Raw genomic sequence first — 21,218 nt, 5'->3', positions numbered from 1 at the left:
ATAAACATGTTGTGTTATATTGTTATATTTTTAAATAATAACAATAATAATAATAATGTTATAAATGAAGAGACAGAGGAGATATATTAATGAATGACCAATAGGCACAGGAGTAGGTATTGAAGACTTCCTGCAAATACAGTAAATGATTGCTTCACTATCAAGATGTATGAGATGCATGGTTTCTTCAGCACAAGCAGTTGAAGCCTCATAGTCCTAATGGCACATTGAGCATTGCACTGTAAGTACCCCTGCATCTTCATTATGTTTAAAGTGTATGCAATGAGAGGCCTACCATGGGGGCTCACCAACACTATCACAACGGACCACACATACAAGGTCTTCCTTGGAAAAAGCACTTTCCATACATGGAACTCCTTGTACATACATACTTGTAGACAGGTCTGCGTAAAAAGAAAATGGTGATGTTGCTGACAGGTGTACACTTAGGTGCACCACTGACTACAGAGACTGAGGTACTCAAAGTATTTTTTATTCAGGGCTGTCCTGGATTTGCTTCCTCTTTCAATAAGCCGAAGCATGGTTTTGTCCTTCAATGTTTTTGCAGCGAGAGCAACCTAGTTTTAGGCAGTGATTTCAACAAAAATAGCCGGATAGAAGTATTCGTTTTCAATGTCTGTTCACAGGAGGAGAAAAAAGGCATATGTCCTTTTTGCCAGCAAAAAAAGAAAAAAAGAAAGATAGAAAAAAAGAAAGAAAACTATTGTTGGTCCAGAATAATAAATGATGAGAATGGAAGAGTGCAATCAGACAAAGAGCATTCTGCTGTACTTCCTCCCTCTCATCCTCAGTACACAAATTCTGAGAGACACTTGTAAGCTTGCATTACACATTCACAAAACCACTCTATACTAGAAAGTGACTTTCTCTTCATGATTTGTTCTTGCTCCCACGCTCACTCTTTGTCTCTGTCTCTCTCCCCATGTTCAAACGCACGCATGTGCATGCACGCACACACACACACACACACACACACACATAATATGATGCTTTCAGCTAGTCAAACCCAGGGTTATTTTTACTGCTGCTATATCCATAGCAAGCAAACTGTGTTCACACTAATTAGTCTATTTCACTTCTGTGTCTGTACTGTGGGCTAATGAGAGAGCTTTTACAGACACTCTTGTTCACACTCAATAAAGAGGCTGAAATAAATGTAAAGAAGCACTTCGAAATATCAACAGCCGACTAAAAATCTCAGACATACTGTACATAGGAAAGGCGTGTTTTTTTTCTCAAAAATATTGTTAATTCATTCTGGCTATCATGAGGCTCCATGACTTTAACACAGGGCATCTGAACACACAAAACATTTTTTTATAATTTTCACAACTATTTGGGTGTTTTATTTAACTTTAGAACACCCATATGTATTCCCGGTCCAAAATGACTAGCCGTTAGAAATCAATGGGTGAGAAATGGTTAGTGTATACAATTGACTTTTATTGATCAGATGGACTGTATCTGTGCTTCTGTACATTCATACTCACACACACAAACACACCCTCACTCCCCCTCCGTCATGGTGCAGCATGCGCTGCCAGTAGCCTGAATGCCCAACCAAAGCATCAACAACAGAGCAGCCTTCGTAAGCATTTCACTGGAGTTTTCAAGCAGGCACCTTCCTTTATCTGTATTTCATTGAAGTAGGCCCAGAACAACAGTGGTGTCTGGCTTCCCACCCCCATCCCACCATCATGATTGGTTGGGACACATTACAAATAGACATCAACAAGTACCATTCCAGGAACACAGTGAAAAGATTTTACAAAACATAACATGACCCCAAGCAGCCTGAGCGCCTTAGACAAAACCATTGGCTAGCCTTTTCAACAGCCTCAGTGATCGTCCTCGAAACCAAAGGTGTTGTGGCTGTCTTTGCTACAAGGCCTCTAACACCTATCTCCAGTGGTGTGTGCTTGTCAGCCACGTTCCCATGCAAGTTTCCAATACTTTAACTTCTTCCTTTCAAAGGTTTAACATTGGACAGAATGTTCTTTAAAGAGCCATGACTCACGCATAGCTTGCAGCTTCTTCACAGACCCATTGATGGAAGCTGTGTGGAGTTGTAAGAACATGATAAGTGGCTCCTACAATCAATTGAATGCAGTTAGCATCCCAGGCCCACAATTCTCTTCAGCTGAACCACACCAGTTCATCCATGGCCCTTGTATCGCTTGAGACACTACTGTCTTTCTTCTAGCTTTGTCTTCTTGTTCTCAAAAAAAGCTGGTTGCCATCTGTCTCTTCTCATGTACTTTAGTCTTACCCCATGCTTTCCAGTTGGCACCCAGACCAAATCCTGCCCTTCACTACTGCACCTGTTGAACAATATCCATATGCTACAGTGTGCCTTGAGCATGCTTAACTGCCTCCAGTGGATTCCAAATCTTCCCTGCTTTCACTGATGAGGCAGTGTTCTTGACGCCTGAATCTTTAGACTGTGACAGAGTCATCTCCAAACTGGATTTAGGCACATTTGAACTCCTCCACCAAGCTGGTCATTGTCAATTCCAAAATTCATTTTCCATACAATGCTATCGTTCTTAAACAACATGGCACTCCAAGCCAATTCCTTACTGCATAACTAACAATTCTCTCAAACTTCTCCACCTTTGCAACAGCAATTTCATACAGACAACGGCCACCTGATGCGTGGCAAAAGACCAAAATGTAAGCACCTCAATTTCAGTTTAGCAGGCAAGAAGGTTCTATTGATGGAATCCACTTTTTTACACAGCGTGTACACTTTATGTATATATACTTTAATATATATATTGCCTAGTTCAGTCTGACATTAGTGGTGGGTGACCGGAATACTTCCTTTCAGTCAGTGGACAAAGTGTTGTATGTCTAAAAACAATTACATTTATTTTATTTTATTTCCTGTCTTCTCCACACCTGTATTTTTCTTATTGTCCCCTTTGCTCTTTGTTCTTGTCAAAATGGCTGTGGCTCTGACCAGCTCTGCTTCCCTCACAGTTTCCAGTGAAGTCAGTAATCATAGGCAGCAACGTGTTTCCAGTGAAGGCAGTAATCACAGGCTGACCCCAGACAACAGAGGTGGCAGCATGTGGCCTCACTAACACGTCACCTAATTAGACCCGCCAGACCCACAGTGGGCCACACTGGGCAGCAACGTGCCACAAAACAACCCACCACTTCCAGGTGATGTTGTGTAGTGTTTGAACCAAAATAGGCCTTAAAAACCAATAACACATTGAAGGGCATCACACAATGGAAATAGATAAATAAATAAATGCTGAAGGAAATAAGTAAATAAACATTCTCTTCCAATGTTGCAGTAGCCTGGGTGCCAGCCGAACTTAGCCCCGCCCATAACATTTGAGGTCAGGAAGTTTGGTCTGGCATTGCTCCGTTGAGGAGCAACTATGCTCGAACCAGAGCTGTTCGGAACCAATCAAATCAGGCTTTACGATGATGGACAGGTGAGCAACAGCGCCTCATCTATCACGTCATCTGAGCATGCTTAGGTTGATTTTGTTTGCAACAAAAACGCTGTGGCTAGAAGGAGACAGATGGCCTCTAAGACCCCATATGGAAAAATGCATATTATTTCAATGTTTTATCACTGAAAATGATTATTTCTGAAAACTTTGGCCAAAATTGAGATGTGGGAAAACTCATGGTTTCACTTTCATCAAGGGAAAACAGTGTGTTGCATTGTGACATGTTGTTCCCTCGTTCGTTTAAAAACTCTGATTGACCACCTGTTCGAGGGATTTGCAACAGCCTTCCCCAGCTGTTTATAACATGCTTGTAGCATATACTGTAGGTGTTCAAAATAATTATTTTTAAAAATGAAAAGGGAAATATCAGTTTTTCCTAATAGCCTACCCTGCTACGTATCTCTTAGATTTTGCTAACGAGTGTTGTAGGACAGTGGTTCTCAAATGGGGATACGTGAGATTTTAAAATATCCATGCAAAAATACTTTAAAAACAATTATTTAATAAATATTTCAGGAAAATATAAGTTCATAAAATGAATTTTATATTTCAGTAGGCTATTGAATTTAATTATCCTAAAAACCCAGAGTCGCCCCCATACCAGGATGGTTCGACCCAACCTGTCACATGCCATTCGCCATCACCTGTCAATCACTGTCAAAACTCAAACGATGGAGTCGTGGTTGAAGCGTAGCGGTAATTCTTGTACGCTGGTTAGGGGGTACTTGGCTGAAAAAATATTTCACAGGGGGTACATCACTGAAAAAAGGTTAAGAACCACTGTTGTAGGAGATAGCCTATTAAAGGCACAATAACTTTTACAAAAGACCAGAAAACAATGTTAAGACATTTGTGGAGAAGAAGGATGGTTTGTGTGTTCTTCCTATCTCACGGTAAGCTATTTCGCTGCTCTGATTGGTTACGTCTATCTTATTGAGTGGCACCCCCCCCTGTATCGGTTGAAACATGCCCCATAATTACATCCCAATGGAGCAGTATCAGACTCATATTCTGACTAGAATTAAATGTTGCAGTGTTGTAGCCTGGAAATCCAGAGTTCTCGCGAGAGCACAATTTGAATTTTCTCAGTGAGTGACTCTGCCAATGAGTAATGATGCTCACCCATGGACCGAGCTGCACCAATCACATCGGTGTATCTGATATAGGCGGGCCAGAGGCATCCGGGAACATTGGTCGTAGTGTTATCCAATTGCGTTGACGTCCGGAATTGGCAGTAAACATTGGTCGTAGTGTTATCCAATTGCGTGGACTGCAGTGATATTTTCAAATGTATGGTTGGTCATTTTCATTACTCGTAGCCAGACCCTTAATCTTTCGGATTTGGGTCTGGATTTTTTAGGCTAGTGTTGCAGTAGGATGGTCCATATTTGTTTAGCTGGCTCAATGCCAATGCGGTGAGACAATAGTGACTGCATGGGGTGTTTTGTTTGCTTTCGAGGTAAAACGTCTAACCAGAACTGCAGGAGCAGTGTAGGGAAAACAATATTCACATACAAACACTGCATACTGTCTAAAATCACATACAAACAGATATAGACACACACACACACACACACACACACACACACACACAGACGCACACACATGATTGCACATACAAACAAATGCAAACACCCACGCACACACACATGCTCGTACGCACACATACATGCTCGTACACACGCACGCACGCACGCACGCTACACTGACAGCATGCCCAGGCTGGTGTGGCTGCACCGCACATGGAGTGCTGATGCCTGTGCGATCTTGGCAGCCAAATCCCCTCTGTGCTCAGTTTGAATAATCTTAGTCATACTGTGGGCTTGCCAACTGTCCCCGAGCCAGCGAGAAGGAAGGGAAACACACCACACATACATCACACAGAGTAAAAGAGTAGAAAAACATGCAGGGACAGGGACACACACAAATAGGCATAATATTCAGAAATGATATGTTCACACTGCAATTTTGTTTTCTGTCATACATTCACCAGATCACTTGAATGGCTATATCGGTCATTGCATCAAATAGTAAAGTAGGTGAGTACTGTGATGAATCCTTTGAAGTGATTTTGGAGTGGGAAATTAAGTAGTTTAAAACACAGATTGACTCACCGAGACACTTTTGTCACTTTCGTCAACATGTCACTTGTGTTTTTGAGTTAAGATAATTTACTTGAAAGGCACATTTTGCAATGTGATTATTTATGCATGCACACATTGCAGTGACAATGCTGAAACTATATATTCTACAGACTGTACCGAATTGTTCTATCCCAGCGTCATGATGCTGTGCATACAGAGAAGTACACATGCGCACGCACTCACTCACTCACTCACAGTAATTTCCTGTGTATTTAGTCACATTGTGTAAACCGCAGGACAGTGTTTTATGCAAGTTCAAAAAACAAAACCATATTAATACCATATTAACTGCCCCCGTGTATTAACCTCATAGCTGAAGAATTTTTGCAAAATCAATGTATAAACCTCGGCTAATAGTTGGGAAATTACAGTAGACACACAAAGGTGAACAACAGAACACAACCATATCTAGCATCACTATTTAAAACAGACTGTCAATCTATTCTGATACCAAGGTCTGTCAAAAAGGCATTAAACAACAACCTTGTTGGTTTACTATTTAGAGACATGCTCAAATCTGGTGCACAGCATCATTGCATTTGTCATGATCTGCTCTGACAGTGCTCTGATGACTGCCACAGGTCTGTCATCCAGGACTCGTCATGGCACAACCGAAGCCATATGTTAACCACAAGACAGGAAGCATATGTTGGACCATGTACAGAACGTCTGACAACCGCCAGGCTTCCAGCTCTAGCCTTGGCTAAGGGACAAAATGTTTTATTGTGTTTATACCTATTATGTATTATGTTGTTTATAATGTGTGAAAATGGGACTTATGAATTGCACTTGAATAATGCTGTACTTCCAGTGAACCCAGTCCTACATTCTATATATTTCACCTTCAACCTCTTTTCTTTGGTCCCCTTTTTTCTTCCATACTAGCAGCACCCTAGGAAAACATGTTTCAAACACACCACTCGCCGTTTCATTTCAATCGTATCCACAGTGTTTAGAATATCTAAATTCATTTTAGACCTATATTATTTATTCTTGTTCAAAACAGTTTGCTGTTACAGTAAACAGAGTTTTGATTTTCAGACAAGGGGATAATACAGTAGATAACACAGTGTTTTGATAGTGGAAAAAAATGCACTTTTGAGGTAAAAAGTCAGCAACAATGCAAAGGAAACCTGCCCCAAAAGGAAATTCAACCAAGCTATGACACATTTGTCCTCTGTTTAAACTGGATATTGCGTGAACGAGTTTAGGATGTGTCCAGTGTATAGCTTAACTATGAATGGTTCAGTATGATGCAGGGATGGTTACCCATCCTGACTCCAAGCATGTCACTACCTATTATACCTATTACACTCCATGACCAGTGTCAGATGAAACACACGTACTGTACTGTGACTAGCTCGCTGATACACCAACAGTTACTGGATTACTAGCTCATAGTGTTGCACGGTGTATCGATACTAGAAAGGTATCACGATGCCATCACGCAAAAAATGATACGATTTCCGACGTTTTTAGAATCGATACTTTATTAAAATAATAACGTTCTGTGTTTGTGTGGACTGCTCCCACTCTCCATGCTCCTTGCACGCATCTAAGCAAGTGGGCGTGTCAATCAGGCAGCGCTGAGTGAGTGAGTGTGCGCAGCCAACGTCAAAATAGTTATTTGCCGACAGTGCTCGGCTTGTGGATAAAACAAAAGGTGAAGTGAATTCTGGAACTATTTCGGATACATCACGGATAGTGAAGGCAAGCCATCAGCTAGGCAACACAGAGGCCTGTTTGTAAAATATGTTTCAAAGTCATTCAAAAGCAATAGGTATGCATAGAACTTGGCTAAGCACCTCGCAGACATATCCCAACATTTTTAAAGAGTTCAAAGAACGACAGGTTAACGAATAGGCTATAGAAAACACCACTACATGATTAGTGCCAAGTTCATCTCTTTAGTTTTTAGTCTAGCCTAACTGAAACGATGGATAAAGTGAACCTTCCTTCATCAGTGAATTTTGACGAGACATAACAACTGATCATATGCTAACGTGATGAAAACGCAATGTTCACGCTAGTATAACATTACCATAACTTGCAAACGATCTATTTAATATTCGGTCAGTACTACTGGTAATATTTTTCATGTCATGCAGACTGCAATTTGTTCAATAATTATTGCCCAGATGTAGAATAGGCTACCCGAAATGCGCTAATTAAAGCCCACAGCACATCATACCACTGAAGCGTGTTGAGTCCTAATAGCGGCTTATTGTTATGTGGTAGCAAATAATGTTATCCAATAAATATACTTATTCCACTGCTTGGTTGAATTTCCCATTGTCCTACGTAATTTAGAACGACCATGTTATCTGCACACCTATGAAGTAGATCAATTTTTTTGGCCGTATCACACTTGTATATTAATTCGCCGAACTCGTTGTGAAGTTTAAATGAACTGTCACGTTGCATCCGAGCTGTAAAATGCAGACGTTCAGAACATTGCAACATTGTAGCATATGACGGAGGTGGCTTTTAGCTAGATGGATGACAGCAGGCTAAGTAAAATAGCGATGTTTCAAAGCTAAAGTTCATCAGAATCTTGGGATACGCCCGCTTGACAACGGGAGAGATAGAACTAACGACTGGCCTTTGGCCGTAGCAACCATCCATTTAGAACTAGTAACGGCAGTTTGTCATGTGAGTTGAGAAATTAGTTGATATGTGTCGGAAGAAATTAGTTCTACAAACAAGACAGTTTTAGCGATTAAAACGTTTAAATTGTAACAGGAAATGAACACAACGCAAGTGGCAACAGTGGAATAAGCGGGATAATGGACTCCACGGTGGTCTGTTCACAGAAGTTAATGCACTACGAGGTTTAAACGGCCCTCCGTTTCACGTCGGGGCCGTTTTACAACCTCGACCGTGCATTAACTTCTGTGAACAGACCACCGTGTCGTCCATTACCCCTTACTTATTACACGGCTCTTCACAAGGCAAATAGAACGCTCCATTGACTTGAATCGGCTTTCCCAAAGTTCTACGGTAAAATATTTTCATGTAATTACCGCTGCAAACATATAATTACCGCTGTCAATGGCAGCGGAGTTTGTGCTTCTACTTCAGGTATTTCAAATCACTACGCAAGAACTGGAACTGCAGTTGGTGAAAGCAGATGGTTGATCAGCTGTGTTCTAAAGAATGTTTGATTCAAGTTCAATGTGTGTTGTTGCGAACTATGTTTCTCAGCAAATGCCACGATGAACGGTAACAAATAGGCTAGGCTATGTAGGCTAAAGTCATATCGTGGGAAGTTTATTATTTTGTTTTGGCAAGTAGCCGTGTAATAAGCGGGTTAATGTATAGAACGCCGGTCATTATTGGGAAAATAAGTCCCTCCGCTGCGCTTTGGGGTCCGGTTCGCCCTGTCGGGACTTATTTTCCCAATAATGACCAGTGTTCTATACATTATCCCTTACTTAATGTACACAGATATATTGCAACAGGTAGCCAAATGGTGTAGGCCTATCTGACGAAGACCTAGTTGGAACTTCGTACTTGTACACTGGTACCCTTTGCAACTGTCAAAGAAATCCCATAAAAACGGGAAGGCCTAGGCCAGCCTACATCAGATGGCCTAAAGATTAGTCTCTCTATCTGTCTCTGGAGATAATAACAGCAATGCTTCACTTTTTGGAAATCCGTCCAAAACGACTATGGATGGGAATAATCTCCTCTCCTCTCCATTTAGGCCCTTTTTGTCATTTGTCTTATGTAATAAGAATGTACAGTAGGCCTATGTTTTACATCATCCAATCAGAATAGATGACATGTCCTAAAACTGCATTCTATTTTAGTTCAACACTGACCTTGATCTAGCCTACTTTGGCTATTTAAAGGTACTTTATTGCCAAAACACAACACAATGTAAATTAACAAACAATAAAGGACTTAATCACACACAAATTACTATTTTACTGACTATAAAAAAATAACAATTATGTAGGAAGTTTAGAACCCATAATTGACCTGCACACTACAAAAGTGCACCAAATTCAACACAAATGACTCAATACACTTGGAGGAGGTCTGCATCCTTTCTTTTCCAGATATTTTAGGATTTCGCCGTGGTATCGTTTCAGTATAGAGCATCGAGATACTTATGGCAGGTATCGTATCGAAGTCATAATTTTGGTTTCGTGACAACACTACTAGCTCATTAACAATTTGACAGCATTTGGCCACTATCAACATCTTATGCATCTGTGAATAGATGGCGGTAGATAATTCAGTAATTTCAGATAGTATAGACTAATAGAGGGTCACTGAGGATCTCATACATCTCATACAAAATTATCAGTTTCAAGAGCAAAGCAAACAAGCAAAGCAAACAAGCTGGTCATATTCACATTTTGTTTAATCTCTTTTTTTTACCATCTGATTAAGGATACATAGAGTTTGTGCATTTTTAGAGCCAGCTCCCACAGCTGAGGGGGAAAAAAAAGAGAAAAAAAAGTAAAGTTTGTGTGATGAGTGTGATAAATGAGTGAATGCAAATGCTATCTAAACCCAGAGGCCACTCAGGGAGAACGAGAGAAAGCGTGCGCGAGAGAGAGAGAAACAGAGAGAGGATTTGCTCCACCGAGAAAAGATGAGTAACTTTTAAAAATAAATGTCCCATTACCGGCGCTGGGACAACAGCTTGTGATACATCAGCGGCGACTCAGGTTGGCCATTACGCCGAGCGAGCTGGCAGGAGAGAGAGCGAGCGAGCGAGTTGAGAGAACGCGGGCGCCAGCGGAGGATCCCCAGCGTGCTCCCGCCATGAAGGATGGCCCTCCGCACGCCTTAATGAGAATCCTGCCATCGCTGCCCAGCATGCATTAACATCTCTACACACACCCTGCACAGTCGGCCAGCCAGCCGCGCACTGCAGCAACGCAAATCATGCACAAAAACAAAACACAGCCAAAAAAACCTCCAGATAAGGAACGCCGTGACCCTGCCTGGTCATTTGTCTCGTCCCACCAGGCCACAAGAACCAAACACACATGTAGGGATGTAGGAGAGAGAGGAAGAGGGAACAAAAGACAATGTCTGATTAAAAAGAAAGAAAAAAAGAAAGAAAGAAAGAAAGAAAGAAAGAAAGAAAGAAAGGAGAAATAGAAATAGAAAATTATTTATTCTAGAGAAATAGAAGGTTTAATGTGTAGTCTCATATGCTTATAGAGCTGTTAAAAATGTGGGTCACACTTTACTTGGATAGTGCCTTTTAAACTATCTACAGGTGCTCAGGTTATCAGCAAATGATCTGTTGAGTAACATTCAAGGTTAAGGTTAGGGGTTGTGTTAAGGTGACGTTCAGTAGCGTAATTGTTCAACAACAAATTTGCCTACTGGACACCGACAGATGATCTATACAGTCTCTGTCGGCAAGTGAAGTGTACCAAATCAGATGACCTATACTGTACAGTCTCTGTAGGCAGACTATTCAACTACAGTGTACCAAATCTTGTTAGCCTGGTGAAGTGTAAGGGTATGTTCTTTTTCTGACGAGAGTTTTTCAGTTTTGATCGTTTTAGTTCCATAAAGCAGCCGGAAGCGTCTTTTTTTTAGTTACCCGCTTGTGATTGGTCAGCTGTCAGAAAACAGCGTGACATAGGGCATGTTTCTGCTAGAAGTTGAACATATCTCAACTTTAAAAACAGATCAGAGCTGCAGGAAAAGACGCCTGCGATCGCGTTTTAAAGGAAGCCGAGGGCAATTTTGAAAACACGGTTTACTCCATAGGATGACAATGCAAAGCAGACGCTGCAGATGTGTCTAGTCTGAACATGGCCTAACTGAGGAGCACACCACGAACATAGGTTTGATTCTAGTGGAGGTCTAGTGGTAGGGGCTCAGAGAACGAAACACTGCTGTTTCAATGACATGGAATCACTGGCTGGTACTGAATCAAAGTGTGTCTGTGTGTGAGTGTGTGTGTGTGTGTGTGTGTGTGTGTGTGTGTGTGTGTGTGTGTGTGAGTGAGTGAGTGAGTGAGTGAGTGAGTGAGTGAGTGAGTGAGAGAGAGAGAGAGAAACAGAGAGAGAATGTGTGTGTGTGTGAGAGAAAGAGAGAGAAAACATACTGTAAGACTGGAGAAGAACAATAGTAGTGGAGTGCAAATACATTGTGTGTGAAAGGTTTTATGAACTTGTTTTGAAATTTATTAAGAGCATTTGAAGACTGTGTGTGTGTGTGTGTGTGTGTGTGTGTGTGTGTGTGTGTGTGTGTGCTAGGAGACAGGGTTGCTGTGCAGCCTGTAGTATTACAATACTATAGTAAATATAGTATAGTATTACATGTGTCTCATGCTGCTGAGTCTGACTCGTACATTAACCTCCAGTCCCCAATGGGGAGAGAGAGACTCCTAACCTCCAAATGTGCAGCTCTGGCTGGATCCCCCTCATCTGGGGAGAGATTAAACATCAAGCACCACACACACACACACACACACACACACACACACACACACACACACACACACACACACACACACCACTCACTTACTGTAGTTCTCATTTCATCCATGTCCCTATATCAGTCACACTCAGGCAGTAATTTCATTAATTCAGGCTTTGAAACTCATTTTCTATCCATGACTCTATTCATTTCATAAGGAGCCATTTACGGAAGATCATTCTTATGAAATAACCTTAAATACCTGTTCTTTGTGACCTTTCCTTCCCTTTGCAACATATTCAGAATTCTAAACAGAAGGCTTACAGTAAGAGCCTGCTGCTGTATTCCATTTTTATTTGGTGGTAGACATAACAAAATACTCAGCTACTTAAATAGCACATCTGTGCAGTCATACATTTTTTACTCTGATCTATGATTAATTATTGACATTCTCTCTCTCACTCTCTCTCTGTCTGTCTGTATGTGTGTGTGTGTGTGTGTGTGTGACAGAGTGGTGTGTGGGTATCTGAGTAGAGAGGGTGAGGACGAGAGAGAGAGAGAGAGAGAGAGAGAGAGAGAGAGAGAGAGAGAGAGAGAGAGAGAGAGAGAGAGAGAGAGTGAACATGCATAATCAAATAACCAAAACGAACCTGCCTCAAGACACCCACACTTAAAAATGTAACCCAATCCAATTTTAAAAACACCCATACCAAACCAACATGAACCAGACCAAAGACTTAAACTGTAATTACAACATACAAACCTTGCTGCACTATATCGGAGCAATAATACACATCCATTATGACTGATGTTGTTTACCATAAAACGTCCTCCGGTGTGAGCAGAGATATAGTCAAAAAAGGTGAGCTAACATGGTAAACAAAACTGAACAGAGTTGTTTAGGCACATCAGTGGCATAACTCCCATCACAGCTGTCTGTATATCAACAGTGGCTTAAGTGTCGAGTGATTTTCATTAGAGAAGAATATGTCACACTGTGCTCCATGAAAAACCTAATTAGTCTGAAGCTGTTGATGAGCGTCTGTGGCAACAGCAGGAAAAGCTTAGTCCCAACACATTATGGCCTGCTGTGTTCAGCTTCTCCTCTGTTCTAAAGTGCTTCGCTTCTTTACAGGGAGGCCAGCTCACCAGTCCATCTCATTTACAATCAATCACAAAGCATGCTGGGATTTCAGCGGCCATGATGGCAATTACGCACAACTTTCTAGCATTTACAACCCTGTGGATGTGTCTCAAACCGCATACTTCTGCCAGTACACTGCTAGTGTGCACTGAGTGCTTACTTGCGTTGTGCCCACTTTTGTATTAGTTAGTAGCTAGTATTGTCCCAATATATGCACTATGTACTAAGAATTTGAAGTGTGCAAGTTAGCGGTTTGAGACAGCCTGTCACTCTGTCTTTGTTTTGATGGTAACCACAGACAATCCCATGTTGATAAGGGCTGACCGTTACATTAATATCTTTGGCATGTGGACAAAACAAGGCACCTGAGGACATACTCTTAGGCTTTGGGAAACACTGATTGACATTTTTTCACCATTTTCTGTCATTTCATCAATCAAACTAATCGATTAATCAAGAACATTATTTACAGATTAATTGACAATAAACATAATCGCTAGTTGCAGCCCTACTTTTGATTACTGCATTCAACCTAAAGTGAAGGAACTTTTAATTTTCCTTCTCATGGGTGGATCCCTCATCCAAACATTGCTCTGCCTGGTATCACCTACAACTGTCTGGAGAAATGTTTGAAACAAATGTTGTCTTTATCTACCTATTTCTTTCTGCTAACAGAGACCAATGTAGAACCAGTTGTGACTCTGGTTATCAATTATCTTAAGTCAGGTTTGTGTTATATTGTTTATTGAAATTTAGTCTGTTGAAAGTTTGCACATGACCAATTATTTTCTAGAGTGCCATTAGCAATTATTGCTTAAATAACCACCCACAGATATCCAAATGGTCCTCTATCAACAACACACTGCTTTCTCTCCTGCGTGATGGTGCATTCATTTCACAGTCAGAGGAAATGAGACTCAATAATGGGTTTTTGTTATGGTGCTGATGGGTCAATGTGCACACATAGTTTGGGTGTGCTGATGCAACAGTCATATGACACTATATGACAGCAAGACAATTCTGGACAAATACTGTATATGCAATTACCCAGCAGACTGGCTAAAATAATGAAACAAAAGCTCAACATAACACATAACTTATGACATGGTTGGTTTTTTGACTCTGAAGAAGACGCATGGGTGTCGAAACGTTAGTCCGTTTGCACTAATAAAAATCAGTTAAAGCGTTGTGTGCTCCGGTCCTGCTCCTTGGTTCTAGTTAGACCTTGGGTCTCCTCTTTTGACTTATGACATGTTGACATTACGCAGTTCAGAACACAGCAACAATGATCACCACACCCTGTCAAAGCACAACATGACTCAACGACGTATCCAACTGGGGGCAGTCACGCTGATCGAAACCACTGCTGAACAGGACCACAAGGGTTCCAAGAGGGAGTGTATATCATATTGCCTCACAAAGCAGAACAGAGCAAACCGGAGCACCATGGAAATGGAGTGTTGCAGTAAAGACAACACAAGGCCGCAGCCAGAGGACTGGTTGCACACCACACGGAAACAGAGAGAGAGAGAGAGAGAGAGAGAGAGAGAGAGAGAGAGGTGGAGACAGAGATTCCTAGGCACTGCTGACAGACTGTAAGGGCTCTGTAAGGGCTCCACTGAACTGAAACAGAGGGTTGGAGTGTGTGATTAAGGCCAACACTCTTGGGCTCCTCGCAAACCTCCACAACCCCCACAGACCACAGACACTCCACATACACACACACTCGCCCATCTGCCTCTGAATCCTCCTCAGTGGCCCAGACTCAGCCAAAGAAGCACGAGGGGAGTAGTGTGGGAACACCAGTGACACTCAAACACCCCTCACAGTTCAAGAGAAGTGTACTCAGAATGCTAACAGGTATATAAAAAAAAACATCATAAATAATAGAAATGTTTTCAGAGCTACTCTGAAAAAAGTAGTGTTATATGAATTCTGAGCAGGTTTTGCAGAAGTACCCACGCTGCTCTTCCTAGTGTGAGGAAGTGAATTCAGCACAGCCACCCCAACCCCAGACCACTCTGACTCCCCTCATGCACATGGTGAAGGGAAGCTCAAGGCCAGATTTCTGCACCAAATTGATTCCACCCTGTGAACCCCAACGGGACACCGGAAGAAAAAAAAACATTACAGCACAAACTTCTGCTATATATCAACTGGTCATTGAAGCACCAACCGCACCACTAAACACACACATACACACACACATACACAGACACACACACACACACACAGCCCAGTATTGGACAATCTCTACAACAGTCCAGGTCCTCACAGAGAAGAAAAGCAGGCAGTGGGAATGACAGGCGAGGAGCAGCACAGGAAGTCACAGACCGGAGGTGAGCGCCATTGACTTTGTTCCCATGTGGCGATGCAGGAAAGGAGACACACGTGAAGGTGATTAAACCCTGATCAAAGGCCCGCTTGGAGAGATGCTTTGTCTCTGAGGAGGAAGAATGAGGCTGCCGCCCGCTTGCCTGCCCGGCCGAGCTCCTCACACATCCTCCCCTCTCTGTCTCCTAAGCTGAGATGCTCCGCCACCCGTGTGTGTGTGTGTGTGTGTGTGTGTGTATGCTGCCATCCGTGCTGGAGCACCTGCTGAGCTGTGGGCTCCCCACCTTTTACTGCTTCAAAGAGCTCTGTGCCAATACAAATCCACTGAAGGAGTGACACCTCACTCTTCTCCTTACCCCTACCTACACCACCACCCCTCCCCCTTCTGCCTTTCAAATATTAGCACACTTTCTCTGATTGTTTTACTTCACACACATTTTGAATACACATGCATGCACACACCACACACTCATACACATTTTGTATACACATGCATGCACACACTCACACACATTTTTCATGATTAATTTTGCAGAACTATTTGGGATGATCATATGTAACTCTCTGGAGATATAGACAGTCTGTTATCAGGACTTCCTTTTAAGGCTTGTCAATTAAAGTAATGTAATTACACAGTAGCTATGGACTGGAGAGAACCATATAATATTTCCAGGTAACGGCACATATTGACATTTCGGTCAGATCCACATAGATCCCCATACACTCAGGTCTAGTGTTCAGCTTAGTAAACAGAGACATGTTTTGACAGATAAGCAGAGCATATATTTCGCTAACAAGCACAACATGGAGGAATTGCTGATGGTCGACAGCATCCTCCGTCCACCCTCCTCAGACCCTCAGTCGAGCCTGCAAGCCCAGGGTGCTCATCTAATCTGTATGGGTGTGTGCACTGAGCGGAACGACACAGAGCCGCATCTTGAGCTGCGACGGAGAGAGAGTGTGGCGCTGCTGCAACTCACATTGCTCCTGGCAAGGTTGCCTGGTCAGGGTAGTGTCCATCATTATTAGACAGTCAGCCTGCAAACCTTCGTATATGAGTCCCAACTGCATTTTTCAAGTAACAGGCGAAAACCAGTTCTAAAAACATGCACATGGCAGGTGTGTGTGTGTGTGTGTGGGGGGGGGGGGGTTCCGTAAATTTCCGGAAACTTACCATGGGAAGTTAAGCTGGGGAATTTTGGAAATATTCCACATTGGAAACTTTCATGGAATTCAGGTTGTTTTAATGAATATTAGACTGCAAGATGGGGTTTTGTCCACTACATTTAAGTTCCCTGTTATAGACTAACTTGCCATATTAAAAATTCCCAGTTTATTCCCATTAATTCCCGTTTATTCCTGTTAATTCACATAGAAAGTTTCCAACTTGGAAAATTCCCAGAATTTTACAGTTCCGTCATGTGGTATGAGCATTTCTAGGGCTAACTTATTCCCCAGAGACAGGGAGCACTTGCAATAAGTAGCATACTAGGGGAATAAGTTAGCCCTAGAAATGCTCATACCACATGACCAAACTGTAAAATTTGGTCCCAAAAGGTCCCAAAAGGGCAAAGATTTATTTATTTTGTAATTTTTCGATAGTGTCTGGTGGACAACACATTATGCTACTTATTGCAAGGCTTATTACAAACTGTAATGTAAAACATTACATTACGCTACTTATTGCAAGGCTTATTACAAACAACCCAGATAATGGAGTGCTGGAGATTGGGATTATGGCTTCTGTTGATTTTGACGGAAGAGAGACAGGAAGCGAATGGGAGAGAGCAGGGGTGGGATCCGGAAAGGACCACGGGGCGGGAATCGAACCTGGGTCGCCGGCGTACGGTGCAGTTGCCCCAGCCAATTGCGCCACAGCTGGGGCCTTCTGTTGATTTTGACGTGGCACAAACATGATATTCCATATTCCAAAGGATGACCGAATATGATGAAGCAGTGGCTTGAGGATTTTGGTGGAACTCTATAAAAGCGCCTGACAGCATGGGGGTATTTTTCCACTCTGAAAAGTGTCATACTCAGCTCGAGGTCAAACATTGAATTGGAGTTAAGACACTGCACATTCAGAAATCCTTGTTGATCACTCCCGCTGCAAATCCCATCTGCACCAAAAAATCAATACACATCTACAACCTAAAGGGCCTATGCTGTGTAAACGTCTGGTGCTCTAGTCTTGGTCTCAAGGCCATCACACACTGAATGAGGCTCACAGTGCTGCGCTGTGCAGCACTGACTGGCTTAAGATATATACATGTTTCTCAATTACCACCTGGGCCTGAGAGCCTGTCTGAATTGAATGAGGCAACCTGAGGCAGTCATGTTTTTATATCAGGGTTGGACGCCATCATTTGGTCTGTGATCTGTGTTACTATGTGTATTGTGTGTTTTTGTGTCTTTGGCTCTCATACTTGTTAGTTAATATTTGTCACATGTATGTCACATTTTCTGTTTGCAAATAAATAAAAAGAAGAAGAAGAAGAAGAAGAGGAAGAAGAAGAAGAAAAAAAAAGAATTTGGTCTGTGAGTTAATGCTGAACAATGGTGACAGTAACAGTGAGGGCACAGTACTGTACACTCTATGTCTAGGTTAGCGATGGGACATTGTGCTCTCTGAAGGGAAACTGTCAAGTGTGGCACCTAAAGAGTGTGTTTAATGCAGCAAGCGTTTTGATGGACAAAGGTCAACACACACACACACACACACACACACACACACACACACACACACACACACACACAGAAGTGCATGAACACACATGAGCACACACAGAAGTGCTCCCTGTCCCTGTGGCCCCTGGCATCAAGGTGTGCGTGGGTGAGCAGTTTCCTCTCCCTGGATGAAATGACATTTGTCCAAGAGGCCTTGATCCCCTTCTGATAATCTGATAATGACCTCTGCTCAGGCCGCCATGGCTCGCTGGCGACGGGGGGCGGACGCGAGGCATGAAAGTACTGAAAACACTGGGGGCGGGCTTGGTCTTTTGAGGCCTCACTGCAGTGGTTTGAAAGCAGCGGCCATTGGATGCAGTGTTTGTTGATTTATGTCAGTATTTTGTCACGCCTGTGTGTAACCGATGTGCCGATGATTCACCTTGAATAATGCGTGGGTGTGATGACTTGGCCAGCAGATATGAAAATAATTTTCAGTGACAGGGCAGTATTAGTCCAAGGTTGTAGTTTGTGGCTAAATGTGTACATGTTCTATAGTATCCTTTATTTTATTTTGTTTATATAGAAATCTCATCATGGGCTCATCTAATGGAATATCTGCATCCATATCAGTCACAGACAGTTTTTTATTGTCACTCAACAAATTCTTTATCAATGCACCAATTTTGAGAGCCGTCACAAAGGCTGTGAGAGGGGCCTATTTCCAGCATACGTTTGAATAAAGGCCATTTCCTTTAGTTGGGTTATAAAAAATGGCAATATTTGTCATTGTGCCTTAACTTTCCAAAATCTGCTACGGTAGGTCTCTTGGATTTTAAGAATACATTTCAAAAAATGAAAGATGGTCTATTGTAAAATTTACCGATTCCATTCCATGATGGCTACTGTAATTGTTTGCTCGATATTACTTCCATTTCCTCAAGGTGGGAAGGAAAAGGCCACTGAAGAAATGCAGCCAATTCATCAATGTGACATACTTATTGTTGGGCCACTGGTGTGCAGCCGGCTTGCTGATATAATAGATGTTTACTGTACTTCTCCATTAATGAACACCTCCAGGCAGTGGAGGAGGCTCATGCACTTAACACTGGCAAAGGCAAACAGGAAGATAGTCCCCCCTCTTTGGGGTCTGTTTTCTATGATAAATAACAGCACAATTAGCTAGTTGGCTAGCTAGAGTTCCTGCTAGCGCCGTGAGAATGGATTCCCCCCACATCCTCACTTGCTCCCCTTTCTCAACATCTGAGATACATATCCGCCAACAGTCGGGCGGCTGAAACATTTATGTCTTCCTACTGGCTGAGATGAACATAATGATGTAGCCTAAGCGTGTATGTCATCCTGATATATTCATAAGGCCAAGTTAACATGCTTTGATCTGCAGAAGCCAATGTGACATGAAAGAGAAAGACTGCGCCTGCGAGGGCCTCTAGACACAGAAAAGTGACACATAATTGAAAGAGCAGCAGCAACACAGAGAGGCTGCAGTGGTGCGGATATTTATGACATATCTATCACTAATCAAACACAGACCATATTGTCATCTGTATGCATTGCCAGTACAATGGAAAATACAGCCATCAGAGGATTACGGTATATTCTTTTTTTTTCTTCCTATAGGCTCTGGTCCTTGGTCCTTATTTTGAAAAAGGCTATGTATGAACAATCAGCATGCACCTGAAGGCCTTCACCACATTATCTCTCTGAACAACCGATTGAGGGTAAAACTAACAATGCTCCCAAGCCTGGGTCGGTTTTTGATTAATGATGCCTGGTTGTGGCCTTTGAATAACAGTGTCCCTTTCCCAGCCCTCTGAAGTCATCCTCAAGGTTACAGCTCCTCTTTTGAATAAATGTCTTATGGGCTGCCCTTTAGAAAGGTGCCCACAGAGTAATGGGCAGGCTCATTCATATGACATTATGCAAATGTAGACAGAAAAAACTGCATATTCATTCTGAAATGTCATAACAGTATCTTTGATCACAAGCCTTTTGTTTGTTGTTCTTATGTAAGGTTGAAAAAGATGACACCGATGCACTTTGAGCCCTGTTTAAAAGTAGCTGAATGAAAAAGTGAAATACCAGTGTAATTGGCCAGTGTGTTAATGCTTCAGGCTAACTAGTGTCTAGCATTTTGACTTACACTGTGTTGTGCAATGTTTATGCAGTGCATTGCCTACTCCAATCCTTTTGACGCAAACGATAAACACATCTTAATGTTGGCATAATGTCATCCAAATATTTATGTACCTAACAGTGCTCAAACAATAAATCTCAATTTCATTAAAACAAAAGGCATTATGCCGAACCACAGCATGGATTTATGCTCTTGTCCACTGGCTGTATTTGCATAGACCACACACGGCTCTTTACTACTCAAGCTATGTTGAATATTCATACAATTATACAGTAATTTCTTGTGTATGAGACACAATGTGTAAAGACAGCGCTTTATGCAAATAAAATGTAGAGACTGCACTCGTGCATTAGCCTCAGTTTATTAAACATGAATTTATTATATAAAAAAATACTACTTTTCAGATGGTTACCAGCGTCAAGCTATCCATGGCATGTGCGAAACTACTTTGGGGTTGAGTGCCCACAAGGGACCCAATGAATCAGAAACAGTTTGTGCTTTAATCCAAACAAAGAATGATTATAAGAAATGCATTCCCATCTCCGCCCTCGTGGATTAAACTTATAGCTGAAGAAATGTTGGTAAATCAATATAAAAACCTTGGTTACAAATTATGGAAGTGAAAATTATGGAAGTGAAGCATCCATGTTCACAGCAAAGCAACAGTTAATGTATCTGAGAAAAAAAACTAATTTCCTGGGTTCAATTTAATGGCGTCATTACCATCCCTATGGTTTTGAATCAGCAAAAAATCTACATATCATTTCCCCCACATAGGGACATACATACTGAAAAAAGAGACAGATAGAGAGAGAGAGAGAGAGACCTGAGGCTGCGGGTGATCATTCTCCCAACCTGTTAAAGGGCTGCAGTGGCTAACT

The 21,218-nt window shown here is 42.0% G+C and overlaps 1 protein-coding gene across 2 annotated transcripts in view; it reads right to left on the bottom strand.

The window, feature by feature from the left end:
- Positions 1-21,218, bottom strand: part of galntl6 (polypeptide N-acetylgalactosaminyltransferase like 6) — a 152,772-nt gene that overhangs the window by 115,783 nt on the left and 15,771 nt on the right. The window contains exon 2 of one of the 2 annotated variants that reach the window (XM_076295814.1): positions 19,423-19,425. The exons of the other annotated variant lie outside the window; for it this stretch is intronic. Coding sequence (XP_076151929.1) covers positions 19,423-19,425 — 3 coding nt within the window. The remainder of the gene's footprint in view (positions 1-19,422; positions 19,426-21,218) is intronic. 2 annotated transcript variants of the gene reach the window in all.

Source organism: Alosa pseudoharengus, unplaced genomic scaffold (assembly GCF_046254945.1).
Source record: "Alosa pseudoharengus isolate Yale_2024_CS ecotype anadromous, Long Island Sound unplaced genomic scaffold, YU_APseudo_1.1 YU_APseudo_1.1_scf_2, whole genome shotgun sequence".
Classification (NCBI taxonomy): Eukaryota; Metazoa; Chordata; class Actinopteri; order Clupeiformes; family Clupeidae; genus Alosa; species Alosa pseudoharengus.
Note: the sequence above shows the minus strand (reverse complement) of the source record. Positions and strands in the feature narration are given on the sequence as shown.